Source organism: Lepus europaeus, chromosome 2 (genome assembly GCF_033115175.1).
Source record: "Lepus europaeus isolate LE1 chromosome 2, mLepTim1.pri, whole genome shotgun sequence".
Lineage (NCBI taxonomy): Eukaryota > Metazoa > Chordata > Mammalia > Lagomorpha > Leporidae > Lepus > Lepus europaeus.
In genome coordinates, this window is record NC_084828.1 from 6164046 (window position 1) to 6177319 (window position 13274).

At 37.1% G+C, this 13274-nt stretch overlaps 1 protein-coding gene across 2 annotated transcripts in view; it reads left to right on the forward strand.

Annotated features, from left to right (window-relative positions):
• BRWD1 (bromodomain and WD repeat domain containing 1) overlaps window positions 1-8978 on the forward strand; it is a 113476-nt gene extending 104498 nt beyond the window's left edge. For both annotated transcript variants that reach the window (XM_062204926.1, XM_062204934.1), the window contains 5 exons: window positions 978-1144; window positions 4552-4778; window positions 5584-5754; window positions 5948-6847; window positions 7699-8978. In XM_062204926.1, coding sequence (XP_062060910.1) covers window positions 978-1144; window positions 4552-4778; window positions 5584-5754; window positions 5948-6847; window positions 7699-8852 — 2619 coding nt within the window. In that variant the 3' untranslated portion in view covers window positions 8853-8978. The remainder of the gene's footprint in view (window positions 1-977; window positions 1145-4551; window positions 4779-5583; window positions 5755-5947; window positions 6848-7698) is intronic.
• Window positions 8979-13274: the final 4296 nt, after the last annotated feature.

Genomic DNA, 13274 nt, shown 5'->3' on the forward strand with positions numbered 1-13274 from the left:
AGTGTTTTGTAGTTAAGTGTGTATTTTTTAAAAAAGATTTATTTATTTATTTTAAAGAGTTACACAGAGAGAGAAGGAGAGGCAGAGAGAGAGAGGGAGGTCTTTCACCTGCTGTTTCACTTGCCAATTGGCCGCAGTGGCTGGAGCTGGGCCGATCTGAAGCCAGGAGCCAAGAGCTTCTTCTGGGTCTCCCACGCGGGTGCAGGGGCCCAAGAACTTGGGCCATTTTCCACTGCTTTCCCAGGCCATCAGCAGGGAGCTGGATCATAAGTGGAGCATCAGGGACCTGAACTGATGCCTGTATGGGATGCTGGCACTGCAGGTGGTGGCTTTACCCACTGTGCCACAGCACTGGCCCTCATCACATTGCTTTCTTTTAAAGATTAGATGTTCCTTAGTTTTAGAAATTATTTATGTTAAAAGTCTAGGATTATATTCTTCTACTGGATGTAAGATTCCTTTTGTTTGTAATTTGTGTTGTCTAATTTGTATTTAGAGCAAGATGGCATCAAAAGCAGGCAGACTGCAAGTTCAAGCTTGTATAAAAGTGCTTCTTTTTCTTTGCCTCCAAGAGACACTGCTCACTTGTTGCCTAAATAGTAGCTTTAGTACCAACTTCTCATTTGACTTATAGGATGCATTTTGTGATTTATACATTCAGATATGACGATAGAAAACACTAGATGAGATCCACTGACATACAGATTCTACATCCTAGTTTCTAGATCCTAGAATGTTGTTTGGTTTAAAAGTATTTTTTCATGAGAGTATTTGAGAAGTAGATAGATGTTTGATGTTTCCTGTTTTTCTTGTAGATGTCATTGAAAGTAGAGGGGTAGAAATACATGAACTAATGGCAGCTAGTATCTAAAAGCAGTGATAAAATAATTGTAAATATTCTCAATGATTGTAATTGTTTTGTAAAAATAGTTTTAAAGATATTTTGTAATGGTAGTTTTGTTTTCATTTCCTTGTAGATTTACAGTATGACCTTGAGATTGTCTGCCTTATTTGAAGAAAAAATGAAGAAAATCTCTTCTGATTTTAAAATTGGTCAAAAATTTAGTGAAAAACTTCGAAGAAGCCAGAGATTTAAGCAACAGCAAAATTGTCACAGTGTTAGTCAGGCTAACAAAATTATCAGGTAAATTGTTTATGGCAAGCTTTGCTTTTTTTGGATTTAAGGTTTTTATAATTTCATTATGTATAAAATTTTCTAATCTTTTGATTTTATATTTTTATCTTTGATTACATAGATTACATCATTATCAGCTTTAAAGGTGCTTTAAAGTATTATGAAATCAAGTTTTGCAGTATTTATGCTACTATATAATAGGTATAATATTCTCAAGGTCAGCTAGTGATAAGTAGGTAAAATAGACCTCTTAAATGTGTGCATCCTTCTAGATCCCAAATAATGTGGAGCTTTTAAGAGACTTTTCTGTTTCATTCTCTACATTTCCCTTTTAAATATTGGCTGAACTCTTCTTGCTTCCTTGGCCCAAGGCAGCTGTGTAGTTCTGGATTGCTGGTAGTCACCGGAGCTGACAGTGCCTTGGGACATGCAGCTTTTCTGTAGAGCTCCCAAATCAGGCCAGTCCCCTCTACCTCACAGCTATCATGCCCAGAGAGGGTGTGTGTGTGTGTATGTGTGTGTGTTAAGAGACAGAGACAGAGAATGGTTGGGAGCTGTTAATAGACCTAGGTTCAGTAGTTTTCCTCTTCTCTCCTTCCCTTTCCCTTCCCCTCCCCTTCCCTTCCTTCCTTCCTTCCCTTTGTTTTGATTGATTGATTGATTGCAAGGCAGAATTAGAAGGAGAGAGGTATCTTCCATCTGCTGGTTCACTCTCCAAATGGCTGCCAGGGCCAGGGAGGGCTGGGCCCGACCAGAGCCAAGGACCTGAAGCTCTATCCAGGTTTCGCTTGTGGAGTGCAGAGGCCCAAGCACCTGGTCCATCTTTTGCTGCTTTGCCAAGCATCAGCAGGAAGTTCTGTAGGGAAGTGGAGCAGTTGGGACTGCAGCCACTGTCCATATGGAATGCCTGTTCCGCATGCAGCAGTGTACCTGCTGTGCCATAGAACTGGCCACTCAGTAGTTTCTCTTAAATGAGCACTTTCTAATTTCTTAACTACAGAGTTCTGACATTTGTTGTACTTAATAATTTTGCCAATTTAACTTCCATTTAGGTGAGGGGATTAGTTGAATTATTCCATCCATTTACCCCAAGAGCCACATTAAGACAGAAGAACATACTCACTAGGTAAATGAGTTAGTTTGCATCATGAAATTCAAATGCATACATTCTGTGTGAAGTACCAGGGTTCCTCACAAAGTTCATGGAAGATGAGTACTGTATGGTTGTAAAATATAAAAACGTGGGTTTAAAGTTTTTTGTACAAAATTAATTTTAAATTCCAGTTTTTCATGAGTTTTTGAAGTATTTATGTACTGTCTTCCATAATTTACTTTTGTTGAAAGGAAAATGCTATTTTATTAAACACTAATAAAAGTACCTTTTAAAAAAACTTTATTTTAAAATAAATTCAAAGGTACAAAAATTTTGCCAGAATTAATTCAGAGGACTCCCATATATTCTTTACTCACATTTTCCAGTCTTCATTTCATGTTACATTTGCATTAAGGTTGCTTTAATACAGTCGGGCATCAGTTAGAGACAGGGATATGCTTCGAGAAATGCCTTGTAGGTGATTTCATCCTGTGTGAACATCACAAAATACAGTTACACTAATACAGCTGCGTCATCACTAAGATATAAATTGATGAAACCTATCTGTATATTGCACACACACACACACACAAATACAAATATATGCTCTGTTGGTCTGTTGCTTATTCAAATAGTTACATGGTTGTGTTTTATTACATATATTTTTTTCTTTTGAATAAGGGAGGTATTTTTGATATGCTCATTTACCTATACTTTGGATTTACTAAGAAGTACATTCAAATTCTAATCGAAAACCTATTTCTACACTTATCAGTAATGTCATTAGAGCAAATTTTTTTTTTCTATTTTTTTAAACAGATTTATTTATTTGAGAGAGTTACAGAGAGAGGTAGAGACAGAGAGAGAGGTCTTCCATCCACTGGTTCACTCCCCAGATGGCTGCAACGGCCGGAGCTGTGCCGATCGGAAGCTAGGGGCCAGGAGTTTCTTCTGGGTCTCACGTGGGTGCAGTAGCCCAAAGATGTGGACCATCTTCTACTGCTATCCCACGCCATAGCAGAGAGTAGAGCAAAGTTTCTTTGTAATCCAGTTCCAAGATAATACATTGCATTTATCTGTATGTTTTTCTGGTCTCTTTCAATCTAGAATATTTTTTCAGTCATTTCTTTGTCTTCCTTGACTGACATTCTTAAACAGTCATTTACTTCTAAAATTATTCTCAGTTTAGGTTTGGCTATCTATCTGTTGTTAAAAATCAAATCTACAATAAGTATGCTTTTTTTTCTTTTTGTATTTACTTTTGTATCTGTCCTCCCTTGATATTAATGGCAGTTAAAGGTTTTGATACTTGTAAAACATGCTTGATTTTTTTTTTATAATTTTATAAACATTACTGTTTTAAAGAATTGTGATATTGTTGTTAAGCTTGAATGTCTAGATACCCCTGAAAAGGCTTGTTCACTTTTTTTTTTTTTTTTTTTTGAAGGGAAATAGGAGTATCTGGACATAAATGTTAACCAGATTTGTAACGGTGTAAACTTCCATTTCCCTTCTGCGTAATCCATGGCTTAATGGGTGCTTAAGTGTAGAACAGCCTGGTTTTGGAAAGTTTGTTTTTAAATCTTTCTGCTCCCTTCAAGTTTTCTAGGTGTCTCTCTCTCTCTCTCTCTCTTTTTTTTTTTTTTTAAAAAACGTTCATTTATTTGAAAGGCAGAATTAGAGACAGAGAGAGGGATATGTGTATCTTCCATCTGCTGGTTCATTCCCCAAATGGCCACAATAGCCAGAGCAAGGCCAGGCTGAAGCCAGGAGCTAGAGCTCCATTTGGACCTCCAACATGGGTGGCCGGGACCCATGCTCTAAGGCCAGCTTCTGCTGCTTTCTCAGGTGCATTAACCAGGAGCTGGATTGGAAGTGGAACAGCCAGGATTTGGAACTGGTGTCCATATGGGATGCTGGTATTGCAGGCATGGCCACAACAGTGGGCCCCTCCTTTTAATTTTCTACTATGTTGAACATATAGATAGGTGACTACAAGGAGTGTTGTATCCTGTGGAGGCTTGAATGCACAGCGTAAATGAATGCCTGTATTATGTAACAGTTGCTTTCCCTAATTTAATCTGAGGTATTCAGTAACTCTTACTGGGTTCATTACTACAGATTTGAATAAAAGTGTGCCAGATTTGGCGTCAGGAAGTATTAGTAGTAATTCATGCCTCAAATAAGATGTTAATAGTGAATATTTTAATGTTTTGGTCATGAAATATCCTCAGATTAAGAAAAAGTACTCTTATTTAGGTTATTGTTTGTAAACCAGTTGCCTTTGTTGAATATTATTTCCATTGTTCATATTTTTGACCAGAAATACCAAGCAGAAGCGTGTGAAATCTCAGACAAAAGTGATTCCTGAGTTGGTAGGTTCTCCTACCCAGTCTACCTCAAGTAGGGCGGCTTATTCTGCAACCCTCAAGACAAGTGCTGACATCTCTTCAGGTGTTACTTCAGATGACTCTTCAGATTCAGCACGATCATCAGAAAGGGTCAGAAGAAACAGACCTATAACTCTAAGAAACGGTTCTTCATTTTCTGGTAAGAGGTAAAATATTGTTATTCAATTGTTGGGCACCCATGTGTGCAACACATTATCTCTGGATTGTAGAGCCAGGAGCCAGGTGCTTCCTCCTGGTCTCCCATGGGGTGCAGGGCCCAAGGACTTGGGCCATCCTCCACTGCCTTCCCGGGCCATAGCAGAGAGCTGGCCTGGAAGAGGAGCAACCGGGACAGAATCTGGCGCCCCAACCGGGACTAGAACCCGGGGTGCCAGTGCTGTAGGCGAAGGATTAGCTTAGTGAGCTGCAGCATCGGCCATGGGGGCATACACTCTTGAAGTGGGAGAAAAAAAATACCTGCACTATTTAAATTATTTATTTCACTTTTTCCCCCTCCCTCTTTGTGTATGAGTGTGTACAGCACATAGAGATAGATTTCCTTGAGCTGAATATGGTATAACTATGCTGTTAGGGTTAATTCCACTAATGAGAGCTAAACATATATCCTCTGAAGTGAATGAACTGGAAATGACTGTCTTTTCTATCTGAAATGCATGAGTAGTATCACAGAAGGAGGTAGATGGTGGGGCTAAGTTGGTTTTTAAATGGAAGTTTGTCTACCAGATAACTGTTTTCTAAAGTATTTCTGAATGTAGTCCAAGGTTAATTAATATTCTTAGAAATACAAGCACAAACTTGATTATGTGTTTTTGAAACAGTTTTTTAGAAATATACCCTAAGAACCTGCTTGTAGTATAATGTTATGAAATAAATTCTTATTTGTTTGTATAGATACATTGTGTATAATTATTTACATATAATTATTTGCACTTTATTTTTCTTAGAAAGTGAAATAGAAGATTCCTTAGCTACCTCTTCATCCTCTTCAGCTTCAAATAGTTCAGAGGAAAGCAAAGGAGAGAGTTCAAGAGCTTGTGAATCTTCATTACGCAGTGGGCTGTCCAGAAGCAGCAATCTCAGAGTGACCAGAACTAGGGCTGCCCAGAGAAAAACTGGTAAAGAGTCTGGCATTTTGGGAGAATGTATGTTATGAGAACCCAAAGTTAAACACTTAATGAATTTTTGATTTAATGCATCTACGTATTATTAAGTGTCCTTTAGGCACTTAATTTTAACATTCAAAAATAAGGAAAACCACTAAAATGATAGTCACTAAAATGCTAAAATAAGATTTCTTTTAATTTCTAGGTCCCGTTTCTGTAGAAAATGGATACTATAGAAAAGCCACTCGAAAGAGAGTCTATCTAAGTGATTCTGATAACAACTCATTGGATACTGGTGAAATTCTAAAAGCAAGAGCTGGAAATAACCGAAAAATCCTACGGAAGTGTGCTGCTGTGGCTGCCAATAAAATAAAGCTAATGAGTGACGTGGAAGAGAATTCTAGCTCTGAAAGTGTATGTTCTGCTAGGAAGCTCCCACATCGCAATGCTTCTGCTGTAGCTAGAAAAAAGTTACTACATAATTCTGAAGATGATCAGAGCTTAAAGTCAGAACCTGAAGAAGAGGAAATGAGAGATCAAAATCAGCCATTGCCATTGTCCACTTCTCATGTTGTCCAGAACACTGCCAACGAATCTGAAAACGGGGATTCGGAGTCAGAAAGTGATTTGCGGGTAGCCCGGAAAAATTGGCATGCTAATGGTTACAAGTCTCATGCGCCAGCAACTTCTAAAACAAAATTGCTCAAAATTGAGTCTTCTGATGAAGATTCTAAAAATCATTATTCAGATAATGGTTACAATGGAGCTGCTGGCCCATCAACATCGGGGAAGAGACTTCAGGCAGAGAGCGTCTCAGAGGAAGCGGATTCTGAGCCAGGACGGCATGGTGGTAGGAAATATAATACAGCTCACAGGAATGGGCATTTCTTTAAGAAAGCAAAGATCTTGAGTGATTCGGAAGAGTCTGAATCTGGAGATCAAGGTGGAGAAGACAGTAGATGTCATGAAGTGGAAATGAGCCCAGTTTCAAGAAGTTTGAAGGGTGAACCTATTGCTGTGTCCCAGTGTTTTTTAGATCATGTGTCTGAATCCGATTTAGATTCAGATGATGAAGCAGAAGAAAAACTAAGCAATTTCATGAAAGGTAACTCAGAACATTTACCTGAGTTTGCTGATTTAATCATTTCTCTGTTGCATGTGGTTATCCCCCCCCCCCCCCGACCCCCTGTTTGAAATTTCTGTTTGCTAGCTGTTTCTGTCTTCCCATGTATTCTGTTCATCTCTTAGTATATGCTTGCATAACTGTTTAGCGAGTACACTTAGTTGTATTTGCCTAACAGGCAGTCTTAGTAACAACTATTTCCATCAAAGATTTTACTTTTTGTTTTGGTGATGGGAATGTTGTTGGATTTAGGCTTGAGGAAGGTAGAGGCAGGCACATTTGTGAGCTGTGGTATGGTAGCTTGAGAAGAGCAAAGAAAGGGGTGTGACTCAAAGCAATGTGGCAAGAGCCCTAACAGAACAGGCACTGAGCTCTTTCTGTGTATCAGGAACTTTGTCTAAATACTTTATATTTTAATAATGTATAGTCTCCATATCTTTTCTAAGGTAGGTACCATAATTAACAATGTCCGTGAGTACAGAGTGATGAGATAACTTACTCAATTAAAATCATACTCTTGGTAAATGTGAATTGATAGAAACAAAAACCTTAAAGGAGCAGCAAGCAGCTAAAGCTAAGGTTAAAAGTAGTTGAGTGATTTGGAATTTGTGGCATTAGGAAAAATTCCATGGAGACAAAGTAAGTTGTTACTTTGCATACCCTAGTGTAGTATTAAACAGTTTCATCATTAAGAGGTGTGATCATCCTATTCACTGCAACCCCACTTCCAAGTTAATAAGAATTCTGGACCTCAGTTGCTTCAGATGTTGAGCATTTAATTCTATTAGACATATTCTTTTATAAAAGATTAAAAGAATACTCTTAATTTTTAGATTCCACATCCCAAGACAATGGACAAAGCAGAACAATTTCCAGGAAAAGGGTCTGTTCCAGTGACTCAGAGAAAAATTCAAAGGTGGCTAAGAAATCATTAAAAGCCAAAACGGGTCTTCTAAGGATCACTCGAAGTGCAACTGTGGCTGCCAATAAGATGAAGCTCATGAGTGATGGAGAAGATGTCAGTTTGGAAAATAAGTGCACGCGAAGCAAAAACGGAAGGAAAAAGCCCCTCCGTTTTCATTGTACCTCAGTTAATAAGATACTGAGTGATTGTGAGGGTGATGCAATCTGTGAAGTGCCGAGTGAGCAGTATGCCTGTGAAGGTAAGCCACTTGAATCTGACCCAGAAGGTAGTGCAAAAAGAATTGGGCAGACTTTAAATGGAGACTCTGACTCTGAAGACATTTTGAATTCAGAATGCAAGAACAGGCACACCAGTAGTTATAATTCAAATGTACTTTCTAAAACAAAAAATTTCTCTGTTGGATCTTCAGAAGAAGATTCAACGAGCCGTGTTCTAAGAAGTGAAACTGGTAGAAAATTGTCTTCTGAGTCAACTTTGGCACAAAAAACTATTGCAGAGAATAACTTTGAAGAGGAACTGAATTACGGGCTGCGCAGGTGGAATGGAAGAAGACTCAGGACCTATGGAAAGGCTCCTTTCAGTAAGACAAAAGTGATTGATGATTCGCAGGCATCAGCAGAGACGGAAATAAAAAGGAAGAGACTGCATCCTGAATTAGAAAATGTGAAAATATCTGAAACAACAGGGAGTTCAAAGTTTGGACCTGACACTAGTCCCAAATCATCAGATTTGGGATCCATAACTGAATCAGATATTGACTGTACTGAAAATACAAAAACCAAAAGGAGGAAAACAAAAGGAAAAGCAAAAGTAGTTAGAAAAGGTAAAACTTTTACAACTAGTGTATCTAAAACTGTGAGACGTCAAAGACAAAGCAAACGACCTAGGTTAAATGTGGATGATAATGACTGGGAGGATTTGGACTATGCAAAATCTAAGAGAGTTCTTCGACGTTCAAAAATAAAAACGAGGAATCAGGGTAGAAGGACTGTGAGATACCATGATGGGGATGATGACAGAAGTTTAGAAAATGTGTTAGATTTCAATGATTGCACCTTATGACCTTGAGGGAAAGCCAGTTCATTTAAAGAGGAAAATGGACTGGAATTTATGGTGAAAGCTGGCTGTTGAAATTATTTTTTGTCTTACAATTCAGGGAATATATTTATATTTTTCTATGAAAAGTTATGAATGTGACTAAATCATGACTGTTATTTTTATTTGCACTTGCTGGTCTTCGTAGCAGCATTCAGCACAGGTGCCAAAATATGCTTCATTTTGGGGGCAGATCCACTGTGACAGCATTTGACTACACAGAGCATGAGTTTAAAGGATGATAAACACTAGACATCTGGTTATCAAACCAATGAGCATTACTTTCATGGTAGCAAGTGTCAAGCAGTCATTTTCTGAATTTGCCCAGAGGTGGTAGTTTCTAACCCCTGTCCTGTAGTAGTATATCAATTTCACATGACCTATGTTTACAGATTTTTCATAAATATTATGTGCATACTGACATTACAATCATAGGAGGTGTAACCATGATTAGTAGGCAAGGTACCTACCACTCCCCACCCCCCACCCCCCCCCCGGCTACTTAAGTAGAATGCATTATGCCAGATTTGGTCATTTTCATTGAAATGGTTTCTAATTTTCCTTCCAAATGCTGTTAGATCTTATTTTTTCCTTTTAAGGAAAACATCACTTTTATTTTATAAACTTGAATTTATTAAGTGCTGGCAAATTATTTTTAATGTGTTGAGTGAATATTTTAAATTTCTAAGGCCAGAGTAGTCATAGCATTTTCTTTCCAACCGTGCACTAAGAAAATGTTACATAATTTGTCCTCTGTCCAAGATCTTCTAATTTCCATTGTAAAGGACTTAACCAAAATCTTGGCTCTTCCATAATTTTACTCTGAATAGAGGAGTTTGTGTGCCTTAGATTTAGGGAAGATGTATTCTTTTAATAGAGTGTACAGGGCTAAAAGAGTATTTAAGTTATATGTAGATTTCAGCAACTATATTGAAATGGTAGAGTTGAGTTTTGTCGAGTGCAATTGCAGATCTTATCTACATAGGAGAACAGTCAGTGTCATGCTCCATCTCTGTTTCAGCCTACCGCTGTCATGTGCAATCCTAAGCACGCTGTGCTGGGGCAGCTAAGTGTATGTTTGCATGACCTCTTATCTAACTATCAGAGACTGCTGTGTTCTGTGGGAAAATAATTTTGGAATCCATTTAAAGTAAAACCTTATCACACCATCAAATATCAACAGTACATTTACTTGTGAGCCAAATACTTTTACTTGATAGGTTATGCTTCTCCGGTGTAGGTGGCCATTCCTCGGCTTGTTTGTGCCTGAAGATGGACTTGATTCAAATGGTTTACATGTTTAGTAGCTAAGGGGTATATTGTGGTATGCCCATATTTATTTATTGGCCCTAATTGTTTGGTTTCAGACAGAGTTAACCCTTTTCTCCTTGGTATCCTTGAGGTGGCAGAAAAGCAAAAGCATCTGACTCTGGTTTCAGTGTTAGAGAATGTTCTTAAGTGTTCTACTTTGAGTTATCAATTCCATTTGACATGGTAGGAGTACTTTGTCTTTCTGCTCTGTTAGGGGAGGGACATTTTTAACATTACCAACTGACATAGGTGGGATACCTACCTGTCACTGGTGGCTTTACTTCAAAACTAGAATGTTTCTCTCCTCAAAGCTCAAGTTTAAGATTCAGGATGACTGTCTTTGTTGACCTGAAAAAAAATAGTCTGCCTTTTTTACCTCTCTAATTTCTAAGTACTGGTAATAGATGTCAGATTCATTGACTTAAATTCTTAAGCTTCTCTGTTTCACATCTATTCTCAGGGTTGTAACTCCATGTTTATCATCATCTGCAAAGAGGTACCAGAAATCCATAAGTAAATACAAAATAACATTCATAAGTACATAAATTGTTTTGGTAAAATAATTTAGGCTCCATGAAGAGAATTGTTCCCATTCTCTGGACTGAATTAACCAGTCTTTGATTGCTTAGGTAACCAGAGCTACTCAGTTCTCTTTATGTCCAAAATGATTTGATTTAATCTGATTTGTTTTCATCAAAAAAGCAAAAAGTGGGCAAAGTGACTAGAAGTATGGTTGACGATGGTAGCTTCTCATCTTCTGAAGTAAAACTAAGGGGGCTATGGAGAAAATAATTTTTATGGATTTTTTTTTGAGGAGGGGTTATGGTGCTATTCCTAAGATTAACTTTGAATATTGACACACTCCTAAGTATCTTTAAGGAAAAGTAATAATTAATAGTTAAAATGTTTACATTGAGCACTAGAACATGTTTGACTTTTTTTCTACTTTATGCAGAATGCGCAGGGATTGAATGCACAGATGTACTTTAATGTTTAGGATCAGTCTGTATTTTCTTGAAAAAAGCAAAGGATAACAAAGTGAATGTGAACTGATCCTGAAATAAGTGCTATAGCTCTCCATTGCACTTGAAGTAATTTAATGGTATAAATTTTTTTTTTTTTACTGTGGTTGTGTATGTCCAGAGTCCTATGATTTTATTCATTTATGTTTTTTTAAAAGGTTTTGAAATATTTAGATTTGAACTTTACTTCTTTCAAAGGATTAATTTTACTAATAAGCATATTAAGAAAAAATGATTTCACACATTGAAAAGCTAGGTGAGATTTAAAAAGTGTTTTCCCCTGTGTCCTTATTTAAAAAGGGTGTACTGAAAATGTATAGTATCTCATGAATAAAAGGAAAAATTTATCCCACTTTCAGATAATTCGTAGGGTGGTCATTTTTTTCTCGTTGGAAAATCTCTGATTAAATAATTTTTCAATTTGATGATCCTTGGAAAGAATGCTATAGCAATTATGTACAGCTTCTAAGTTATAACACAAAAGTTTCCTCCAAATGCTAGAGGCTTACACCTATAAAAGAAATTGGCTTTATAATCAGAAAATGGAAGGAAGAATTGAAGTTTTAGAAAAAGGCACTTCAAAAACTGGAAGTACAAATGGAAAGAGACCAACACCACCTGAGGGTATCACTGTCTGAAAATCAAGAAGACCATGCAGCACTGAGTCCTGGGCACTCGCTGGTATCCTCTCAGTAAAAATTCTTACTTTGAGTAACACTGGCTCTTAGCCTTTTTTTTTTTCCCTCAGAATAATCAAAACACAGAATTTATGAACTTCATTCTATGGTATTAAAAACTAAATTGGGAGGATTTTGATCTCTTCTGTCAGTACACGTTGCATTTGTGCCCGCTGAAAAAAATCAGGTTTGTATGTCCTTAGAATGCAAGAACACATACGGGGCGTGCAGTTTTCCTCCATTGTATCGCTTTTTTGAGAAAGTTTTAAGTGGCTAGCAAATGGTCTTTTTGCTTTGCAGTTTTATGGCTGAAGTAACAAGCTCCATTCTTTTCATGAGTAGTAAATCCATATATTTACTTGATCATGTATGTGGCAGTTGTCACAAATACTTTTTGTTATGTGGAAATTAGAGGGCAGTTACTCCCTTGGGAGGGAGTGCAACAAAGCATTGTAGAAAGAACATTTTGCTTGTTAATTTTAAGTAAATTAATACCTCTCCACTTCTGTGAATATCAGAATAATAAACCAGAAACCCTAAGAAATTTGCAGTAACACAGTTCAAGACCGTCTCTTGTCCTAGTATTTGGGGACATAAGGATCAAACCAAATAAATTTTTTCAAAGCTAGAAAGAAAATGGGGCAATATAAAAAATTAGATTAATTAATATTAGTCTTTCCTGTAGCTGAAATTGTGAGTTAATGAAATGGACTCAAGGGTAAAGACTGTTGATAGTTGTATTGTCGTTTCTTAGATTTTAGGAAAAAATTGTGAAGCTCTTTAAGTTATAGCTATTGCTTAAGGATACATAGTGATTTCAAAATTAAGATTTTTTTCCCCAGTCTCTTTCATCATCTGCCAAGATAGTTCCTAATGTATTGTCAGATTAGTAGAAAAATATCAAACTCTAAATTGGTGCCTTCTCAAGGACTGCTTTTTCTGGATTTGATGGAGGGATTGGGGTGGGGCAAATAACTGTAGAATACTTCTTTAGTCTGAATTTGTCAGTGCTACAGCCTATTTTTTGATATTTAAGTTTTTAAGTCAGTTTTAAGGTATGTTTTTATCATTTATTAAAGCCTTTAAATGGCAATTCGGACTGTCAAAGAGAAGAGGTAATGTAACTGACCTAAGAAATGAGATGACCAGGTAGACTGTGAAATACAACAGCCCTACCCTTTGGCTCCGCTAGGTAAATAATTTAGAATTAATCAGTGGCTAACAGGTAAAGGAGCCTGTAAAAATTGCAAATATTTGATTTTCCACTTCCACATAAGATCTTTAATGTTCTAAATTAAGTCATTAATGTAGGAGTCAGTTTTTAGATTTACTGAAACAGTAAAGTACAATAAATTTAGCTCCACTATCCTAACAAGCAA